The sequence below is a fragment of the Entelurus aequoreus genome, linkage group LG12, assembly GCF_033978785.1.
Source record: "Entelurus aequoreus isolate RoL-2023_Sb linkage group LG12, RoL_Eaeq_v1.1, whole genome shotgun sequence".
Taxonomy (NCBI): Eukaryota; Metazoa; Chordata; class Actinopteri; order Syngnathiformes; family Syngnathidae; genus Entelurus; species Entelurus aequoreus.
This window is the reverse complement of record NC_084742.1, coordinates 65,918,361-65,942,977: the sequence shown is the minus strand read 5'-3', so window position 1 is coordinate 65,942,977 and position 24,617 is coordinate 65,918,361. Positions and strand designations below refer to the sequence as shown.

The following is a 24,617-nucleotide window of genomic DNA, read 5'->3' as shown; positions in this document are numbered from 1 at the left end:
CAAAAATCTAATAATTACCCCCAAGAATCAATTCTGAATCAAATTGTTCCCCCTAAGAATAGATTCTGTTTCAAATCGTACCCTCTAAGAACCGAATCGTTACCTTCAAGAATCGAATGTAAATCGAATCATAACCCCCAAGAATCAATTCTGAATCGAATTTTTACCCTTAGAATCTATTCTGAATCGAATCGTTCCCCGTAAGAATCGAAACGTTAGTCCAAAGAATTGCTTCTGAATCGAATCATTACCTTCAAGAATCGAATCTAAATCAACTCATTTACCCAAGAATCAAATCTAAATTGAATTGTTAACCCAAGATGTATACATATATATATATATATATATATATATATATATATATATATATATATATATATATATATATATATATATATATATATATATATATATATATATATATATATATATATATATATATATATATATATATATATATATATATATATATATATATATATATATATATATATATATATATATATATATATATATATATGCATTATTTTCACCGACCGGCTTATAGCCGAGGCTACTGTGGTTTATTCGTTAGACAGTGCTCAATACCGGGGTATATATATATATGTTTATATGTATATTTATATATATATATATATATATATATATATATATATATATATATATATATATATATATATATATATATATATATATATATATATGCATTATTTTCACAGACCGGCTCATAGCCGAGGTTACTGTGGTTTATCCGTTAGACAGTGCTCAATACCGGGGTATATATATATGTTTATATGTATATTTATATATTTATAATTATATATATATATATATATATATATATATATATATATATGTATATATATATATATATATATATATATATATATATATATATATATATATATATATATATATATATATATATATAATTATAATATATTTATATTTATTCATATGTAAATAATCAATTTTGAATGGATTAATTATTCCCAAATTAAGTAATATATTGTTATTTGTTACTTATGCATGGTCTTCATTTTTAATAAGTACTTTAAAATTGTATTTAAAGAAAAATATACCCAACATTCAAAAACACTTATATGTCATAAAATATATATATTTTCATTATCCTCATTATTTAATCCATCCATCCATCCATTTCCTACCGCTTATTCCCTTTGGGGTCGCGGGGGGCGCTGGAGCCTATCTCAGCTATAATCATCATACTATAATTGACTAAAAATCAAATAATATATTTTCAATCGTATTATTTGTATCTATTATGTATATATGTATTACCTACACAAACTGAAGCCAAAGAAAGTCAAAGTTAACTTTAACTTAAGTCTTCCATATGTTATTTTGATATGAAGACTTCATTATTCCACCACTTCTTCAGTTGTCTGACAGCGTCAACGCTTTTATTCAAACGTGTGGGAAACGTTCTGCCAGAGTCCATATTTAGCATCAAGCATACGGTCGTTGAAAGACAAATGAAAAAGTATCACCTGTACTCCCCCGTGAAGGACGTGATGTTACCAAAGTTGCTCCCGATCTGCAGAAATCTACAGGAAGAAGAGAAAAATGTGGTTCATTTAGTCAACATGATAGTCAGTGGGATGTAACATTCATGCGTCACGACGTAAAAAATAAACCCATCTCCCATTTTGAGGTCCAGACAAGTGGATAATAAAGTATACGGGTCATCATAACAATGCTGAAAGATACGGGTGTCACCTTGCTACCTTAAAAGCAGGTCATCGGAACGAGTGATCGAATCGTTACCCCGAAGAATTGGTTCTGAATCGAATCTTTACCTCCAAGAATCTAATCTAAATCGAATCGTTAACCCCAACAATCAATTCTGAATCGAATCGTTACTCTAAGAATTGATTCTGAATTGAATCGTTACCCCAAGAATCGACTCTGAATCGAATAGTTACCCCAAGAATCGATTCTTAATCGAATCCTTATTCCCGAGAATTGTATCAAATCTAATGTAATATAAACATTTATCAGCGGTTTTTTGTCTATTTTATGGAGGAATGTAGTTCATTATTGAACTGGCACCCAATATTATTAATGAGGTATTGATTTTGAATCGAGAATCGGTTTGAATCGAGAATCAATTCTGAATCAAATTGCTGCCTCCAAGAATTGAATCTGAATCGCATTGTTATCTTCAAGAATCAAATCAAAATCGAATCGTTGACCCCAAGAATCGATTCTGAATTGAATCGTTATCCCAAGAATCTAATCTGAATCTAATCGTTATTCCGAAGAATCGACGCGTTACCCCAAGAATCAAATCTAAATCGAATCGTTGACCCCAAGAATCGATTCTGATTCAAATCGTTACCCCCAAGAATAGAATCTAAATTGAATTGTTAACCCAATAAATTAATCTGAATTGAATCGTTATCTCCAAGAATAGAATCTAAAACAATTTTTCGCCACCAAGAATCGAATATAAATCGAATTGTTACCCCAAGAATAAAATCTAAATCGAATCGTTATCCCCAAAAATCTAATTATTACCCCAAGAATAAAATCTAAATCGAATCGTTATCCCCAAAAATCTAATTATTACCCCAAGAATAAAATCTAAATCGAATCGTTATCCCCAAAAATCGAATCTAAATTTAATCGTAATTCCCAAGGATCGAATCGCTACCCCAAGAATAAAATCCAAATCGAATCGTTATCCCCAAGAATCGAATGGTTACCCCAAGAATAAAATCTAAATCGAATCGTTATCCCAATAATCAAATCTGAATCTAATCGTTACCCCCAAAAATGTAATCTAAATTGAATTGTTAACCCAATAAATTAATCTGAATTGAATCGTTATCCCCAAGAATAGAATCTAAAACAAATTTTTGACCCCAAGAATCGAATCTACATCAATCTGTTTCCCCAAGAATCGAATCTAAATTGAATTGTTCCCCCTAGAATCAAATCTAAATCGAATCGTTCCCCCAAGAACCAAATCTGAATCTAATCGTTATTCCGATTAATCGAATCGTTACCCCAAAAATCTAATCTAAATCGAATCATTGACCCCAAGAATCAATTCTGAATCAAATCGTTACCCGCAAGAATTGAGTCTAAATCGAATCGTTAACCCAAGAAACAAATCTGAATTGAATCGCTATCCCCAAGAATGGAATCTAAGACAAATTGTTGCCCCGAAGAATTGAATCTAAATCGAATCGTTACCCCAAGAATCGATACTGAATCTAATCTTTATTCCTAAGAATCGAATCGTTACCCTAAGAATTGAATCTAAATTGAATTGTTAACCCCAAGAATTGAATTGTTGCCCCAAGTATAAAATCTAAATCAAATCGTTATCCCGAGAATCAAATCTGATTCTAATTGTTATTCCCAAGGATCGAATCGTTACCCCAAGAATAAACTCTAAATCGAATCGTTTTCCCAAGAATCGAATCTGAATCTAGTCGTTTTTTTACCAAGGATTGAATCGTTACCCCAAGAATCAACTCTAAATCGAATCGTGATCCCAATAATCGAATCTGAATCTAATCGTTATTCCCAAGGATCGAATTATTACCGCAAGAATAAACTCCAAATGGAATGGTTACCCCCAAGAATCGAATGGTTACCCCAAGAATAAAATCTAAATCGAATCGTAATCCCAAAAATCGAATCCGAATCTAATCGCTATTCCAAAGAATCGAATCGTTACCCCAAGAATAAAATCTAAATTGAATCGTTATCCCTATAATCGATTCTGAATCGAATCGTTATTCCCAAAGATCGAATCGTTACCCCAAGTATAAAATCTAAATCGTATCGTTGACCCCAAGAATTTAATCTAAATTGAATTGTTAACCCAATAAATTAATCTGAATTGGATCGTTATCCCGAAGAATAGAATATAAAACAAATTTTTGCCCCAAGAATCAAATTTAAATCGAATCATTACCCCAAGAATAAAATCTAAATCAAATCGTTATCCCACGAATCGAATCTGAATCTAATCGTTATTCCCAAGGATCGAATCGTTACCCCAAGAATAAAATATAAATCGAATCGTTGACAACCAAGAATCAATTGTGAATCGAATCGTTACCCCCAAGAATTGAATCTAACTTGAATTGTTATCCCAAGAATCAATACTGGATCTAATCTTTATTCCTAAGAATCAAATCGTTACCCTAAGAATTGAATCTAAATTGAATTGTTAACCCCAAGAATCGAATTGTTGCCCCAAGAATAAAATCTAAATCAAATCGTTATCCCGAGAATCGAATCTGATTCTAATCGTTATTCCCAAGGATCGAATCGTTACCCCAAGTATAAACTCTAAATCGAATCGTTTTCCCAAGAATAGAATCTGAATCTAATCGTTATTCCCAAGGATCGAATCGTTACCCCAAGAATAAACTCTAGATCGAATCGTGATCCCAAGAATCGGATCTGAATCTAATTGTTATTCCCAAGGATCAAATTGTTACCGCAAGAATAAACTCCAAATCCAATCGTTACCCCCAAGAATCGAATGGTTACCCCAAGAATAAAATGTAAATCGAATCGTTATCCCAAAAATCGAATCCGAATCTAATTGCTATTCCGAAGAATCGAATCGTTACCCCAAAAATCTCATCTAAATCGAATCGTTATCCCAATAATCAAATCTGAATCTAATCGTTATTCCCAAGGATCGAATCGTTACCCCAAGTATAAAATCTAAATCGAATCGTTGACCCCAAAAATTGAATCTAAATTGAATTGTTAACCCAATAAATTAATCTGAATTGAATCGTTATCCCGAAAAATAGAATCTAAAACAAATGTTTGCCCCAACAATCGAATTTAAATCGAATCATTACCCCAAGAATAAAATCTAAATCAAATCGTTACCCCAAGAATCAAATCTGAATCTAATCGTTATTCCCAAGGATCGAATCGTTACCCAAAGAATAACATCTAAATCGAATCGTTGACAACCAAGAATCGATTGTGAATGGAATCGTTACCCCCAAGAATTGAATCTAACTTGAATTGTTAACCCAATAAATTAATCTGAATTGAATCGTCATCCCCAAAAATAGAATCTACAACAAATTTTTGCCCCCAGGAATCGAATCTAAATCGATCCGTTTCCCCAAGAATCGAATCTAAATCGACTCGTTCTCCCAAGAATTGATTGTGAATGGAATCATTACCTCCAAGAATGGAAGATAAAAATGTGGTTAATTTGGTCAGCATGATAGTCAGTGGGATGTAACATTTGTTACCACTTTGAGGTTCAGACAAGTAAGTCCCTGGTCGATAGGTGCAGGCTCCAGGCTGCAGGTGTTAAATAATGAAGTACACAGTCTACGGGTCATCATAACAACGCTGAAGGATACGGGTGTCGCCTTGCCACCTTAAAAGCAGGTCATCGGAGCGACTGATTGGCTGCTCAAAGTGCTAAGGAGACATGGCAGCTTATCGATCGGAAGCCCCCGGGGGCCCCCTCCGCTAACATTAGCTCTTCTTCACACCCGGCACGGGCCCTGGGATAAATACAAGAGACGCTTGTAGACTTTGAGGGTCCGGCCCCGAACGTCACCTTGGTGGTCTTGATCTTGTTGCCCGTGGCGCAGCTCCAGCCCTTCAGGTCGGGGAGAACTTTGCATTCTTCTCCGTGGAGGCACGGCTGCATCTGACACCACCACTTCTGGGCCACGATGGAGGCTGCAACACACACCGGAGACATGGACACTTACCCACCAAGTACAGGAGGGGCCTCTAAATAATCCACCTTCCCATGGATCGCCATTCTTTTTTACTAAATTCAATGATCAATTAAAAAAAAAAATTATTGCTTTGTATTTATTTATTTATTTAAATGTGATGTGTCCTGTAATATAGTAGATGTAGATGATTTATATCCAATGTACACATTTACTTTAGAAAAGAGAAGTGTTGAATACTTCTCCTGTTGTCTTATTTGTATTTGACTTTATTAAATGTTTGGGAGAATTTTATCAAACTAAACCAGTTTTCTTTTAATGTTAGCCCCAAGAATCGAATCTGAATTGAATCGTTACCCCAAAGAATTGATTCTGAATGAAATTGTTACATCCAAGAATCAAATTTTAATGGAATCGTTACCCCCAAGAATAAATTCTGAATTGAATCGTTACCCCAATAATCAATTCTGAATCGAATAGCTACCCCTTAGAATCAATTCTGAATCGAATCGTTACCCCAAGAATCGATTCTGAATCGAATAGTTACCCCAAATATTGTTTCTGAATAGAGTCGTTACCCCCGAAAATCGAATCGTTACCCCAAAGAATTGATTCTGAATGAAATTGTTACATCCAAGAATCAAATTCTAATCATCGAATCGTTACCCCCAAGAATTAATTCTGAATTAAATCGTTACCCCAAGAATCGATTCTGAATCGAATAGTTACCCCAAGAATCGATTCTGAAATCGATTCTGAGTCGAATCGTTACCCCAAATATCGTTTCTGAATTGAGTCGTTACCCCCGAAAATCGAATCGTTACCTCAAACAATTAATTCTGAATCAAATTGTTACATCCAAGAATCAAATTTTAATCGAATCGTTACCCCAAAGAATAAATTCTGAATCAAATCGTTACCCCAAGAATCGATTCTGAATCGAATCGTTACCCCTAAGAATTGATTCTGAATGAAATTGTTACATCGAAGAATAAAATTTTAATGGAATCATTACCCCCAAGAATCAATTCTGAATCAAATCGTTGCCCCAAGAATCGATTCTGAATCGAATAGTTACCCCTTAGAATCAATTCTGAATCGAATTGTTACCCCAAGAATCAATTCTGAATCAAATCGTTATCCCAAATATCGTTTCTGAATTGAGTCATTACCCCCGAAAATCGAATCGTTACCCCAAAGAATTGATTCTGAATGAAATTGTTACATCCAAGAATCACATTTTAATCATCAAATCGTTACCCCCAAGAATCAATTCTGAATCGAATCGTTACCCCAAGAATCGATTCTGAATCGAATAGTTGCCCCTTAGAATCAATTCTGAATCGAATCGTTACCCCAAGAATCGATTCTGAGTCGAATCGTTACCCCAAATATCGTTTCTGAATTGAGTCGTTACCCCCGAAAATCAATTCGTTACCTCAAACAATTAATTCTGAACCAAATTGTTACATCCAATAATCAAATTTTAATCGAATCGTTACCCCAAAGAATAAATTCTGAATCAAATCGTTACCCCAAGAATCGATTCTGAATCGAATCGTTACCCCAAAGAATTGATTCTGAATCAAATTGTTACATCCAAGAATCACATTTTAATGGAATCATTACCCCCAAGAATCAATTCTGAATCAAATCGTTGCCCCAAGAATCGATTCTGAATCGAATAGTTACCCCTTAGAATCAATTCTGAATCGAATCGTTACCCCAAGAATCGATTCTGAATCAAATCGTTACCCCAAATATCGTTTCTGAATTGAGTCGTTACCCCCGAAAATCGAATCGTTACCCCAAAGAATTGATTCTAAATGAAATTGTTACATCCAAGAATCAAATTCTAATCATCGAATCGTTACCCCCAAGAATCAATTCTGAATTGAATCGTTACCCCAAGAATCGATTCTGAATCGAATAGTTACCCTTTAGAATGAATTCTGAATCGAATTGTTACCCCAAGAATCGATTATGAGTCGAATCGTTACCCCAAATATCGTTTCTGAATTGAGTCGTTACCCCCGAAAATCAAATCGTTACCTCAAACAATTAATTCTGAACCAAATTGTTACATCCAAGAATCAAATTTTAATCGAATCGTTACCCCAAAGAATAAATTCTGAATCAAATCGTTACCCCAAGAATCAATTCTGAATCAAATCGTTACCCCCAAAAGTATATATATATATATATATATATATTTTTTTTTTTTTAAATTAATTTTGTATACATTTTATATAAAATTTTCAGCTTCTGCACTGAAAGCGTTATCTATATATATATATATATATATATATATATATATATATATATATATATATATATATATATATATATATATATATATATATATATATATATATATATATAAAAAGTATATATATATATATATATATATATATATATATATATATATATATATATATATATATATATATATATATATATATATGAAAATGTTATACAAAATGTATACAAAATGAATTTAAAAAATTACACAAAAATTATTTGGAGGACATTTTGATTTTTTTTTAATAAAAAAAACCCCAAAATGTTACACACGTTATTCATCAAAACTTAGTCTCAATTTTGTGTTATAAGTGACAAGTTATTTTTCTTAGTTATTATTATCAAAATGTCAGCATTTGTTCCAATATGAGGGAAGTCCTGTTTTTGGGGTTGTCTGGCGAACTTCCTGTTTTATGTTGAAAGTCTAATCTTCCTCTCGTTTCAGGCCACTTCCTTTTCCTGCTGTCTGATGTCTCTCCTGATTACCTGATCGCGCCCACCTGTGTCACCCTCCTTCGTCTTGTTGTGTGATGGTGTACCTCCAGACTATATGGTGTGATGGTGTACCTCCAGACTATATGGTGTGATGGTGTACCTCCAGCCGTCTTCCACAGCCTTGTCCAGGTTAAGTATTGCCTCGCTTTATTCCTTCATTTCTTTGTACCCTCTGAAGAAGAGTCAATTTGACTTGCTAAAGTTTTTTGGTCAGGTTTTTTTTAGCGAGTTTCAAAGTGCTCTGCCTTCTTTTTTTGGACACCACTGTAAAAAAAAAAAAAAAAATGGTCTCCATATACTATATATATATATATATATATATATATATATATTTATAATTTACGGAGACCACTTTCATATTTTTTTACAGTGGTGTCCAAAGTGTGGCAAGGGGGCCATTTTTGGACCAATGCTCCAGTTTTGTTGGCCCACAACATATTGACGAAAAAAACAAAAAGTGTAAAAATGTAAAAAATAAAAAAATAAATTGAAAATATTTAATGTTTTTAGGAAAAAAGCTGATATTTTGAAAATAACTAGAAATAAAAAAAAGTGTCTCTTAACACAAAGTTGAGACTGTTTTGATGATGTGTGTAGCACTTTTCTTTTTTTTATTAAAAGAAAATCTAAATGTCCTCCAAATACTTTTTGTGTTAATTTAATTGTGTGTACATTTTTGTATTACATTTTCAGCTTCTTTACTAAAAGCCTTATCAATATTTGTCAAAATGATCAATATACATGTAAAAAAAAAAACAAAAAAAAAACATTATATATATTTTTTAATTTAATTGTATTTTATTTATTTATTTATTTATTTTTTATTCTGCACCAAAAGCCTTATCAATATTTGTCAAAATTATCAATATATATGTAATTTTTTTTAAATAAATACATTATATATATATATATATATATATATATATATATATATATATATATATATATATATATAATAAAAATAATATATATATAATAAAAATAATATATATTTAATTTTTTTAATGTATTTTATATATATTTTATTTTTACATATTGATCATTTTGACATATATATTGATAATTTTGACAAATATTGATAAGCCTTATCAATATTTGTCAAAATTATCTATATATATATATATATATATATATATATTTTTTTTTTAATTTTTATTTTTTTTACATATTGATAATTTTGATATATATATTGATAATTTTGACAAATATTGATAAGCCTTATCAATATTTGTCAAAATTATCAATATATATATGTAAAAAAAATATATATATATATATATAAAATAAATTTTAAAAATAATATATATATATATGTTTTTTTACATATATATTGATAATTTTGACAAATATTGATAAGACATATCAATATTTTTTTTAAATTATCAATATATATGTCAAAATTATCAATATGTAAAAATAAAAAATAAAAAAATAATTATATATATATATATATATATATATATATATATATATATATATATATATATATATATATATATTTTTTTTTTTACATATATATTGATAATTTTGACAAATATTGATAAGGCATTCAGTGCAGAATAACACCATCGTTTGTTTCGCCCTGGCTTTTTAAATTGTTTGACTTTTTACATTTGACCTCACACATTAGGTATATTTGCACCAAGTATCGCAGCAGTATCGCCGATACCATCCCGAATGTTACTCGATATCGCTGAGAAAATCAGTGGTATGGCACATCACCATTATCCTGTAAGAGTGAATGTATCGCAGTGGTCATTATCCTCATTAGCACATTAGCATTATCGCAGCTTGCTGGTGATTTTAAGACAGTAAATTGATACTCCACTCCCTTTCTAGTTCATACATCAGTGGCGTGCTGGAGGTCAGTGGCGGGCAGATGGCGGCGCCGATGAACAACAACAAAAGCAGGCAGGTTTCTTGTTAAAGGCTAACTGGGCGACGCACGCGCGATACGTTTCAGTTAGGACTTAATGGCGCCCACGTTTGGAAACATCTGGAAGCGAGCTGTTGATTCATTTGTTGTGGCGGCGGCTCGTTAGAGATCTGACTTTCACCTTGGACTGGCTCGTTAGCCAGGCGACCACAGCGTGGTGTAGCGAGAGGCTTTGGAACCGTGTTTTGGTTGATGCATGTTCAACGACTTCTTCAAAATGATGGCGTTATTTGCCACTTTCTTCCTGCGCTTTGAACCCGGCGGCTTGTAAAACGGTGCTGCAAATTTGTAGATTAAATAGAAAGAGTTTAAAATAAAACACATACCGGTAGCTCGGTTGGTAGAGCGGCGGTGCCAGCAACTTGAGGGTTCCAGGTTCGATCCATTACAACACTTGGCTGTCCAACAGTCCTATTAGGATTGTGAACCTTTGGGCCCCGGACGCTTCGATTCCATTCCGATTCCCGGGTTGGCGATGCGATTCAGAATCGATTCTCGGTGTAATTTTTGGTACAATAATTCCAATGAAACTTTATTTTCAAAACAGATTATAGGTTAGAAAAGCTCATTCTGGTTGCATGGAGATGGCCCTAAAATTTTTTTTTTTTTTAATAAATATATAAAAAGAATAATAATAATACTAATAAAAATAAAAAAATCCAATACATTTTTATTTGTTGTTGTTGTTGTTTTTAAATCAATTTTAGAAAGTTATAGCATTAGCTCCTAGCTAAAGAGCGACCTGACTTTGTTTGTCCAAGCGCGGGAAGAGGGTATTCACACAGAATTAAAGAAATAAATCATCAAAAACAGGACCTGGCTAGGCAATTGGACTACTATTCTGCACCGTACCCAAGCAGAACGAGTCTCACGCCAGCCAAAAACATCAGAGCAATATCTTTATATATATTGTTGGAAGCAGATCAGAATCATATCCATATTTAAGTGTTACTTCTTTCTAAACTCCTATAGTCATATAAAGAATAGCTAGTATTCTTCCTTCTTTTGAGGTCTCATAGTAAGGTGTCGGCCTTCTAGATTGGAATGTGTCAGAGTAGAGATAACTCGGAGTAGTCTAAACAACGGGAGTGGGGGCGAGGGACAGAGAAAGGATCACGGGACTTCCGTGGGTTTGGGAGAGACCGATCTGGACCGGGCGAGGGAACGCTGGTGTACTAGATTGGTCTCACGTTTGTCCTCTAAGCTTGGAGAATAAACCACAAAATACCAACTTCTGCCTGGTGATTGAGTATAAACATCAGCTTATTGCCATAAAAAGAATCTGGGAGAGACTAGCAATTTGAATTCCCCATTGGAGGAATGCTGGTCAACGCAACAATTTATATATATGGAGAAGCTGCTGATTGGAGAAGCTGCTGATTGTGTGTTTGACTGAAAAAGTCCACTCTCCAACGTAAACACTGTCCATTTTTATTACATCACTTCACAAAACTACTGTAGTTGTAAAACATAAACAAAAAAATAAAACAAGTATTACATTTTATTATGTATATTTTTTTAAATCTAAAGTTTGTTTTTGTTTAAAATTGTGCTGTTTTTTGGGGGAAAGCACAGCTTAAAATGACATTTTTTCAATGGAAGCTATTGTTTTTGACATGCAAGGAGCTCCGTCTAATTAGTTTACAATAAACATCTTTACTATTAACTGCCAACCCTAGTAGATTGTGGATTTACCATTCATTGTCAACGGGGAGAAAATTCCGGGCAAAACGGGAATTTTGGGAAAAGGAAAACATGTTTTGAGTTTGATATATGTGAAGAGTAGTATCATCAGTAGTATCATCAGTAGTATCATCAGTAGTATGTGTGGGTGGTTGAAAAGTGGGAATCAGTTAAAAATATGGTGCAACTTTATGAGACTTTAGAGCATTGTGCGACAATGAATATGTCCATTCATTTAAAAGGGAATTTCCTGGAAATTTAGGAATTTCGGGAAAACCGGGAATTGTTGAAAATATTGATACTGGCACAATTGTCCTGGACGATATGAATGGGTTGGTGTTGGAATTTTTGGAATCGGTTGAAAAATGTTGACGTAGTAACAGTTTAAATTGAGAATGGGTATTTCGGAATTCCTGGAATTTCGGGAAAACCCGGAAATTCTACAAAAAAAATAAATAAAATAGGAGCATTTGTTTTCCCAACTAAGAGGAATGCATTGAAGGTGGAATGGTCAAAAACGGTTAAAAGATGTGGACTGTGAGAACTTTCCAGGATAAAGTGACCATAGGGCTTTGGAAAAGCGGGAATTGTTTTGAACTTGGAAAATGGTAGTTTGATTGTCCAAGGTGAGATGAGTGTGTGGAACGGTTGGAATCGGGTGAGAAATGTGGGGAATTGTGCAAGTTTTCCAAGAATTTCCAGGAATTCCCAGTTTTCGTCTTCCTGAAAAGTTTCCACAGTCCACATTTATCAACCGTTTTTGGCCATTCCACCGTCAACACATTCCTCTTAGTTGGGACAACAAATGCCCTTTCTGTTTTCCCGAAATTCCAGGAATTTTGAAATGCCAAATAAAATTCAAACTGTTACTATGTCAACATTTTCAACCGTTTCAAAAAATTCCAACACCATTCATATCATCTAGGACAACTGTTGTATTACCTATGTTTTCCAAAATTCCCCTTTTTCCACAAAAAAATTCCAGGAAATTCCCATTCAAATGAATGGACGTTTTTTTACCTGATCCTTTTTCAACCACCCACACACACTACTCTTCGCTTATGTCAAACACAAAACATGTTTTCCCTTTCCTAAAATTCCCGGTTTTCCTGGTATTTTTCTCCCCCTTGACAATGAATGGTAAATATACAATTTACTTCATATCCCACATTTCTCATCCAATTTTAACCGTTCCACCGACCTCACACTAATCTCAACTTGGACAATCAAACACTATTTTACCAAATTCAAACAATTTCCAGGAATTCTCAGTTTTCCAAAGCCCCATGTTGACCTTTTCCTGAAAAGTTTTCACAGTTCACATTTTCTAACCGGTTTTGGCCATTACACCTTAAAAACATTCCTCTTACTTAGGACAACAAATGCTCTTTTTATTTATTTTTTATTTCCGGTTTTCCCGAAATTCCAGGAATTCTGAAATGCCAATTACAATTGTAACTGTTATGTCAACATTTTCAACTGTTTCGAAAAATTTCAACACCAACCCATTCATAGCATCTAGGACAACTGTTGTATTACCTTTTTTTTTTTTAATTCCCGTTTTTCCCAATATTCCCAAATTTCCAGGAAATTCCCATTCAAATGAATGGACATATTCATAGTTCGACAATACATTGTTCAACCGTTTCAAAAAATTCCAACACCAACTCATTCATATCATCTAGGACAACTGTTGTATTACCTATGTTTTCAAAAAAATTCCAGTTGCCCCCCAAATTTCCAGGAAATTCCCATTCAAATGAATGGACATATTGCCCATATTGCCCAATGCCCATAATTCTCAACATTTTGCCCCATTTTTTACTTGATTGCATTTCAACCACCCACACACACTACTCTTCACTTATGTCAAACACAAAACATGTTTTCCCTTTCCTAAAATTCCCGGTTTTCCCTGTATTTTTCTCCCCATTGACAATGAATGGTAAATATACAATTTACTTCATATCCCACATTTCTCATCGGATTTGAACCGTTCCACCGACCACACACTCATCTCAATTTGGACAATCAAACTACCATTGTACCAAGTTCCAAAAATTTCCAGGAATTCCCAATTTTCCAAAGCCCTTTTTTGACCTCTTCCTGAAAAGTTTTCACAGTCCACATTTTTCAACTGTTTTTGACCATTTCACCTTCAAAACATTCCTCTTAGTTGGGACAACAAATGCTCCTTATTATTATTATTTTTGTTTGATTTCCGGTTTTTCCGAAATTCCAGGAATTCTGAAATACCAATTAAAATTCAAACTGTTATTACGTCAACATTTTTCAACAGTTTCAAAAAATTCCAACACCAACTCATTCATATCATCTAGGACAACTGTTGTATTACCTATGTTTTAAAAAAAATCCAGTTTCCCCCCAAATTTCCAGGAAATGTTCATTCAAATGAATGGACGTATTCATAGTTCTACAATGCCAAGAATTCTCAAAATTTGGCGCCATCTTTTACCTGATTCCGACCTTTCAACCATCCACCCACACTACTCTTCATCAATTTCCCCAAATTCCCCATTTTCCTGGAAGTTTTCTCCCCATTGACAATGAATGGTAAATATACAATCTACTTCATATCCCACATTTCTCATCGGATTTGAACCGTTCCACCGACCACACACTCATCTCAATTTGGACAATCAAACTACCACTGTACCAAGTTCCAAAAATTTCCAGGAATTCACAATTTTCCAAAGCCCTTTTTTGACTTCTTCCTGAAAAGTTTTCACAGTCCACATTTTTCATCTGTTTTTGACCATTTCACCTTCAAAACATTCCTTTTAGTTGGGAAAACAAATACTCCTTATTATTATTATTTTTGTTTGATTTCCGGTTTTCCCGAAATTCCAGGAATTCTGAAAGACCAATTAAAATTCAAACTGTTACTACGTCAACATTTTTCAACCGTTTCAAAAAATTCCAACACCAACTCATTCATATCATCGAGGACAACTATTGTATTACCTATGTTTTCAAAAAAATTCCAGTTTCCCCCCAAATTTCCAGGAAATTTTCATTCAAATGAATGGATGTATTCATAGTTCTACGATGCCCAGAATGCTCAAAATTTGGCGCCATCTTTTACCTGATTCCGACTTTTGTACCATCCACCCACACTACTCTTCATCAATTTCCCCAAATTCCCCATTTTCCTGGAATTTTTCTCCCCCTTGACAATGAATGGTAAATATACAATCTACTACATATCCCACATTTCTCATCCGATTAGAACCGTTCCACCGACCACACACTCATCTCAACTTGGACAATCAAACACTATTTTACCAAGTTCAAAACATTTCCAGGAATTCTCAGTTTTCCAAAGCCCCATTTTGACCTTTTCCTGAAAAGTTTTCAAAGTCCACGTTTTTCAACCGGTTTCTTCAAAACATTCCTCTTAGTTAGGACAACAAATGCTCTTTTTTTAAATGTTTTTATTTCCGGTTTTCCCGAAATTCCAGGAATTCTGAAATGCCAGTTAATATTCTAACTGTTACTACGTCAACATTTTCAACACCAACCCATTCATATCATCTAGGACAACTGCTGTATTACCTATGTTTGAAAAAATTTCCGTTTATCCTGATTTTCACAAATTTCCAGGAAATTCCCATTCAAATGAATGGACATATTCATATTTATACAATGTCCAGAATTCTCAACATTTGGCGCCATCTTTTACCTGATTCCGACCTTTCAACCATCCACCCACACTACTCTTCATCAATTTCCCCAAATTCCCCATTTTCCTGGAATTTTTCTCCCCCTTGACAATGAATGGTAAATATACAATCTACTACACATCCCACATTTCTCATCCGATTTGAACCGTCCCACCGACCACACACTCATCTCAACTTGGACAATCAAACTACCATTTTACCAAATTCAAAAAATTTCCAGGAATTCCCAATTTTCCAAAGCCCAAAAAACATTTTTGATCATTTCACCTTCAAAACATTCCTCTTAGTTGGGACAACAAATGCTTCTTATTTTTAAATTTCCGGTTTTCCCGAAATTCCAGGAATTCTGAAATACCAATTAAAATTCAAACTGTTACTACGTCAACATTTTTGCAACCGTTTCCAAAAATTCCAAAACCAACTCATTCATACCATCTAGGACAACTGTTGTACTACCTATGTTTTCAAAAAAAATCCAGTTTCCCCCCAAATTTCCAGGAAGTTTCCATTCAAATGAATGGACGTATTCATAGTTCTACAATGCCCAGAGTTCTCAAAATGTTGCGCCATATTTTACCTGATTCTGACATTTCAACCATCCACCCACACTACTCTTCATCAATTTCCCCAAATTCCCAATTTTCCTGGAATTTTTCTCCCCCTTGACAATGAATGGTAAATATACAACCTACTACACATCCCACATTTCTCATCCGATTTGAACTGTCCCACCGACCACACACTCATCTCAACTTGGACAATCAAACTACTATTTTACCAAATTCCAAAAATTTCCAGGAATTCCCAATTTTCCAAAGCCCAAAAAACATTTTTGATCATTTCACCTTCAAAACATTCCTCTTAGTTGGGACAACAAATGCTTCTTATTTTTAAATTTCCGGTTTTCCCGAAATTCCAGGAATTCTGAAATACCAATTAAAATTCAAACTGTTACTACGTCAACATTTTTGCAACCGTTTCAAAAAATTCCAAAACCAACTCATTCATACCATCTAGGACAACTGTTGTATTACCTATGTTTTCCAAAAAAATCCAGTTTCCCCCCCAAATTTCCAGGAAATTTCCATTCAAATGAATGGACGTATTCATAGTTCTACAATGCCCAGAGTTCTCAAAATTTTGCGCCATCTTTTACCTGATTCCGACCTTTCAACCATCCACCCACACTACTCTTCATCAATTTCCCCAAATTCCCCATTTTCCTGGAATTTTTCTCCCCCTTGACAATGAATGGTAAATATACAATCTACTACATATCCCACATTTCTCATCCGATTAGAACCGTTCCACCGACCACACACTCATCTCAACTTGGACAATCAAACATTATTTTACCAAGTTCAAAACATTTCCAGGAATTCCCAGTTTTCCAAAGCCCCATTTTGACCTTTTCCTGAAAAGTTTTCAAAGTCCACGTTTTTCAACCGGTTTCTTCAAAACATTCCTTTTAGTTAGGACAACAAATGCTCTTTTTTAAAATGTTTTTATTTCCGGTTTTCCCGAAATTCCAGGAATTCTGAAATGCCAGGTAATATTGTAACTGTTACTACGTCAACATTTTAAACACCAACCCATTCATATCATCTAGGACAATTGTTGTATAACCTATGTTTGAAAAAATTTCCGTTTATCCCGATATTCCCAAATTTCCAGGAAATTCCCATTCAAATGAATGGACGTATTCATATTTCTACAATGTCCAGAATTCTCAACATTTGGCGCCATCTTTTACCTGATTCCGACCTTTCAACCATCCACCCACACTACTCTTCATCAATTTCCCCATTTTCCTGGAATTTTTCTCCCCCTTGACAATGAATGGTAAATATACAATCTACTACACATCCCACATTTCTCATCCGATTTGAACCGTCCCACCGACCACACACTCATCTCAACTTGGACAATCAAACTACCATTTTACCAAATTCCAAAAATTTCCAGGAATTCCCAATTTTCCAAAGCCCAAAAAACATTTTTGATCATTTCACCTTCAAAACATTCCTCTTAGTTGGGACAACAAGTGCTTCTTATTTTTAAATTTCCGGTTTTCCCGAAATTCCAGGAATTCTGAAATACCAATTAAAATTCAAACTGTTACTACGTCAACATTTTTGCAACCGTTTTCAAAAATTCCAAAACCAACTCATTCATACCATCTAGGACAACTGTTGTATTACCTATGTTTTCAAAAAAAATCCAGTTTACCCCCAAATTTCCAGGAAATTTCCATTCAAATGAATGGACGTATTCATAGTTCTACAATGCCCAGAGTTCTCAAAATTTTGCGCCATCTTTTACCTGATTCCGACCTTTCAACCATCCACCCACACTACTCTTCATCAATTTCCCCATTTTCCTGGAATTTTTCTCCCCCTTGACAATGAATGGTAAATATACAATCTACTACACATCCCACATTTCTCATCCGATTTGAACCGTCCCACCGACCACACACTCATCTCAACTTGGACAATCAAACTACAATTTTACCAAATTCCAAAAATTTCCAGGAATTCCCAATTTTCCAAAGCCCAAAAACCATTTTTGATCATTTCACCTTCAAAACATTCCTCTTAGTTGGGACAAAAAATGCATCTTATTTTTAAATTTCCGGTTTTCCCGAAAGACAAATTCCACACTACTCTTCATCAATTTCCCCAAATTCCCCATTTTCCTGGAATTTTTCTCCCCCTTGACAATGAATGATAAATATACAACCTACTACACATCCCACATTTCTCATCCGATTTGAACCGTCCCACCGACCACACACTCATCTCAACTTGGACAATCAAACTACCATTTTACCAAATTCAAAAAATTTCCAGGAATTCCCAATTTTCCAAAGCCCAAAAACCATTTTTGATCATTTCACCTTCAAAACATTCCTCTTAGTTGGGACAACAAATGCTTCTTATTTTTAAATTTCCGGTTTTCCCGAAATTCCAGGAATTCTGAAATACCAATTAAAATTTAAACTGTTACTACGTCAACATTTTTGCAACCGTTTCAAAAAATTCCAAAACCAACTCATTCATACCATCTAGGACAACTGTTGTATTACCTATGTTTTCAAAAAAAATCCAGTTTACCCCCAAATTTCCAGGAAATTTCCATTCAAATGAATGGACGTATTCATAGTTCTACAATGCCCAGAGTTCTCAACATTTGGCGCCATCTTTTACCTGATTCCGACCTTTCAACCATCCACCCACACTACTCTTCATCAATTTCCCCATTTTCCTGGAATTTTTCTCCCCCTTGACAATGAATGGTAAATATACAATCTACTACACATCCCACATTTCTCATCCGATTTGAACCGTCCCACCGACCACACACTCATCTCAACTTGGACAATCAAACTACAATTTTACCAAATTCCAAAAATTTCCAGGAATTCCCAATTTTCCAAAGCCCAAAAACCATTTTTGATCATTTCACCTTCAAAACATTCCTCTTAGTTGGGACAACAAATGCTTCTCATTTTTAAATTTCCGGTTTTCCCGAAATTCCAGGAATTCTGAAATACCAATTAAAATTCAAACTGTTACTACGTCAACATTTTTTGCAACCGTTTCAAAAAATTCCAAAACCAACTCATTCATACCATCTAGGACAACTGTTGTATTACCTATGTTTTCAAAAAAAATCCAGTTTCCCCCCAAATTTCCAGGAAATTTCCATTCAAATGAATGGACGTATTCATAGTTCTACAATGCCCAGAGTTCTCAAAATTTTGCGCCATCTTTTACCTGATTCCGACCTTTCAACCATCCACCCACATTACTCTTCATCGATTTCCCCAAATTCCCCATTTTCCTGGAACTTTTCTCCCCCTTGACAATGAATGGTAAATATACAATCTACTACATATCCCACATTTCTCATCCGATTAGAACCGTTCCACTGACCACACACTCATCTCAACTTGGACAATCAAACATTATTTTACCAAGTTCAAAACATTTCCAGGAATTCCCAGTTTTCCAAAGCCCCATTTTGACCTTTTCCTGAAAAGTTTTCAAAGTCCACGTTTTTCAACCGGTTTCTTCAAAACATTCCTTTTAGTTAGGACAACAAATGCTCTTTTTTTAAATGTTTTTATTTCCGGTTTTCCCGAAATTCCAGGAATTCTGAAATGCCAGGTAATATTCTAACTGTTACTACGTCAACATTTTAAACACCAACCCATTCATATCATCTAGGACAATTGTTGTATAACCCATGTTTGAAAAAATTTCCGTTTATCCCGATATTCCCAAATTTCCAGGAAATTCCCATTCAAATGAATGGACGTATTCATATTTCTACAATGTCCAGAATTCTCAACATTTGGCGCCATCTTTTACCTGATTCCGACCTTTCAACCATCCACCCACACTACTCTTCATCAATTTCCCCATTTTCCTGGAATTTTTCTCCCCCTTGACAATGAATGGTAAATATACAATCTACTACACCTCCCACATTTCTCATCCGATTTGAACCGTCCCACCGACCACACACTCATCTCAACTTGGACAATCAAACTACAATTTTACCAAATTCCAAAAAATTCCAGGAATTCCCAATTTTCCAAAGCCCAAAAACCATTTTTGATCATTTCACCTTCAAAACATTCCTCTTAGTTGGGACAACAAATGCTTCTCATTTTTAAATTTCCGGTTTTCCCGAAATTCCAGGAATTCTGAAATACCAATTAAAATTCAAACTGTTACTACGTCAACATTTTTTGCAACCGTTTCAAAAAATTCCAAAACCAACTCATTCATACCATCTAGGACAACTGTTGTATTACCTATGTTTTCAAAAAAAATCCAGTTTCCCCCCAAATTTCCAGGAAATTTCCATTCAAATGAATGGACGTATTCATAGTTCTACAATGCCCAGAGTTCTCAAAATTTTGCGCCATCTTTTACCTGATTCTGACATTTCAACCATCCACCCACATTACTCTTCATCAATTTCCCCAAATTCCCCATTTTCCTGGAATTTTTCTCCCCCTTGACAATGAATGGTAAATATACAATCTACTACACATCCCACATTTCTCATCCGATTTGAACCGTCCCACCGACCACACACTCATCTCAACTTGGACAATCAAACTACCATTTTACCACATTCAAAAAATTTCCAGGAATTCCCAATTTTCCAAAGCCCAAAAACCATTTTTGATCATTTCACCTTCAAAACATTCCTCTTAGTTGGGACAACAAATGCTTCTTATTTTTAAATTTCCGGTTTTCCCGAAATTCCAGGAATTCTGAAATACCAATTAAAATTCAAACTGTTACTACGTCAACATTTTTGCAACCGTTTCAAAAAATTCCAAAACCAACTCATTCATACCATCTAGGACATCTGTTGTATTACCTATGTTTTCAAAAAAAATCCAGTTTCCCCCCCAAATTTCCAGGAAATTTCCATTCAAATGAATGGACGTATTCATAGTTCTACAATGCCAAGAATTCTCAAAATTTGGCGCCATCTTTTACCTGATTCCGACTTTACAACCATCCACCCACACTACTCTTCATCAATGTCCCCAAATTCCCCATTTTCCTGAAATTTTTCTCCCCCTTGACAATGAATGGTAAATATACAATCTACTACATATCCCACATTTCTCATCCGATTAGAACCGTTCCACCGACCACACACTCATCTCAACTTGGACAATCAAACATTATTTTACCAAGTTCAAAACATTTCCAGGAATTCACAGTTTTCCAAAGCCCCATTTTGACCTTTTCCTGAAAAGTTTTCAAAGTCCACGTTTTTCAACCGGTTTCTTCAAAACATTCCTTTTAGTTAGGACAACAAATGCTCTTTTTTAAAATGTTTTTATTTCCGGTTTTCCCGAAATTCCAGGAATTCTGAAATGCCAGGTAATATTCTAACTGTTACTACGTCAACATTTTAAACACCAACCCATTCATATCATCTAGGACAATTGTTGTATAACCTATGTTTGAAAAAATTTCCGTTTATCCCGATATTCCCAAATTTCCAGGAAATTCCCATTTAAATGAATGGACGTATTCATATTTCTACAATGTCCAGAATTCTCAACATTTGGCGCCATCTTTTACCTGATTCCGACCTTTCAACCATCCACCCACACTACTCTTCATCAATTTCCCCAAATTCCCCATTTTGCTGGAATTTTTCTCCCCCTTGACAATGAATGGTAAATATACAATCTACTACACATCCCACATTTCTCATCCGATTTGAACCGTCCCAACAACCACACACTCATCTCAACTTGGACAATCAAACTACCATTTTACCAAATTCCAAAAATTTCCAGGAATTCCCAATTTTCCAAAGCCCAAAAAACATTTTTGATCATTTCACCTATTATTTACAAAACATTCCTCTTAGTTGGGACAACAAATGCTTCTTATTTTTAAATTTCCGGTTTTCCCGAAATTCCAGGAATTCTGAAATACCAATTAAAATTCAAACTGTTACTACGTCAACATTTTTGCAACCGTTTCAAAAAATGCCAAAACCAACTCATTCATACCATCTAGGACAACTGTTGTATTACCTATGTTTTAAAAAAAAATCCAGTTTACCCCCAAATTTCCAGGAAATTTCCATTCAAATGAATGGACGTATTCATAGTTCTACAATGCCCAGAGTTCTCAAAATTTTGCGCCATCTTTTACCTAATTCCGACCTTTCAACCATCCACCCACACTACTCTTCATCAATTTCCCCAAATTCCCCATTTTCCTGGAATTTTTCTCCCCCTTGACAATGAATGGTAAATATACAATCTACTACATATCCCACATTTCTCATCGGATTTGAACCGTTCCAACGTCCACACCCTCCACTCACCCTGGACATTCTCGCTGAATACTTAGGCCTACTACGCTACTGTATTTTCATTGATGGTCATTACAAGTGTTTTTCTGAGGTGGCACTCTGTAAAAAAACAGTTTGAGAAGCGCCTACATCAAATCCATGCGAGAAGTTCCCTGGGATGTGACGACTTATCAAAGGGCTTCGGTTTCAAGCGCCAAGCGCAGCCGAAGGTGATCCCATCTTGGCGGGCAAAGAGAAGCATAATTAAAAGGTTAAGTGCTGGTCATTTCTGCCCAGAACACCCACGGAGCGTTTAACTGTGGCCGGCGTCTCTCATTTGCAGAAAATGTCAATAGGAAAATGTCAGCGAATAGGTCAAGCACAATTGGATCCGGACTTTAGGCAGGAAAGCCGCGCCTTTCCACCAAAGCCGAGGCGGCGCCCGTGCTGGGCCCGAGGTGGCGCACATTAGCGCGTTAAAAGCGGCGCCTTGGGTCATCAAAGGAAAAGCATCAGACGCTTCTTACTTTCAACATATTGTGTGAAAACACTTCCAGTTGGCAAGGTCAAGCTAATGAAGTCGTACTGTGACCAAAATATTACAAACGTCATAGTTTCTTCCCTCGTTTTGGCAGAATAGGAACCCCCTAGAAGACTAACTTAAGCCTTTGTTCTGCTGGAATTGATAAACACACCACGAGCTCGCCCGGTTTCCTTATCTACGCAATTTGATTGAGTTTAATTGTGTCAGGAAGTGGAGAGGATTGGAAGTTAACTTTCAGTTTTGATCGCCGCCAAATCGTAACATGTTGTTTTTATTAAGAAAAATATTCTAAACTTGGATTTGATTGCAGGCATTTTTTACAGAGTAAATATCAGGGCCAGGAATGTTCGGGCACCTAACGATTCAATCTGATTCTGATTCTGATTCCTTGGGTGACGATTCCAATAAGAGTCGATTCTTGATTTAAACCGGTTCTTTATTTGGTTTAATAATTATTTAATAATACTTAATAATAATTATTAGGTAAGTTAAGTTGCAGGGCTAAAATGGACTTTTTATAAATGTATTCTTGTAATAAAAAATTTAAAAATAATAATAATATTAATTTCAGTTTTTAGGTTTTTTTAAATCGATTTTTCAAAATGAAGAAAGGCGATTCTGATGTGGATTTATTTTTTCATGCACCGCTGGTAAATAGTTTTTTTTTTTTTTAAATGATTCAAACTATCCTGAAACCTGGAAAAATCACATTTGTTGTCCATCGGGCTTCCTCAAATTTGAGTTAATTTATAAAAGATAGTAATCCATTAATCGATGCAGCATTACTATCTTTTATAAATTCACTCAAATTTGAGGAAGCCCGATTTTTAACAGAGTAAATATCAGGGCCGGGAATGTTCGGGCACCTAATGATTCAATCTGATTCCGATTCTGATTCCTTGGGTGACGATTCCAAAAAGAGTCGATTCTGTGTTCAACACGATTCTTGATCTAAACCCATTCTTTATTTGGTTGAATAATTATTAATAAACTTTTTCAAAACAGGGTACAGGTTAGTAAGTAAGTTAAGTTGCAGAAAGATGGCCTAAAATCAACTTTTTATAAATGTATTATTTATTTATTATTAAATGTTTCAGTTTTTAGGGTTTTTTTTAAATCGATTTTAGGAATCGCGATCTGATGTGGATGTATTTTTTCCTGCACCGCTGGTAAATATATATATTTTTTAAAATGATTCAAACTATCATGAAACCTGGAAAAATCGCATTTGTTGTCCATCGGGCTTCCTCAAATTTGAGTTAATTTATAAAAAATAGTAATGCTGCATCCATTAGTCGACTAATTTGATTAAGAAAAAGCTTAGATTTTTATTATGTTGATTGGATTAATCGTTTAACGAGTGTAACTAAAAACAATTTGACCGCACGAGGTACCCG

General features: G+C 34.5%; 1 protein-coding gene across 1 annotated transcript in view; it reads right to left on the bottom strand.

Moving 5' to 3' along the window:
• The window catches only part of LOC133662458 (chemokine-like protein TAFA-2), a 179,482-nt gene that overhangs the window by 5,576 nt on the left and 149,289 nt on the right, over positions 1–24,617 (bottom strand). Inside the window, exons 4-5 of the mRNA XM_062066471.1 lie at positions 5,585–5,709; positions 1,512–1,568 (exon numbers count right to left, since the gene is read on the bottom strand). Of these exons, the coding sequence (XP_061922455.1) occupies positions 1,539–1,568; positions 5,585–5,709 (155 nt within the window). The 3' untranslated portion in view covers positions 1,512–1,538. The remainder of the gene's footprint in view (positions 1–1,511; positions 1,569–5,584; positions 5,710–24,617) is intronic.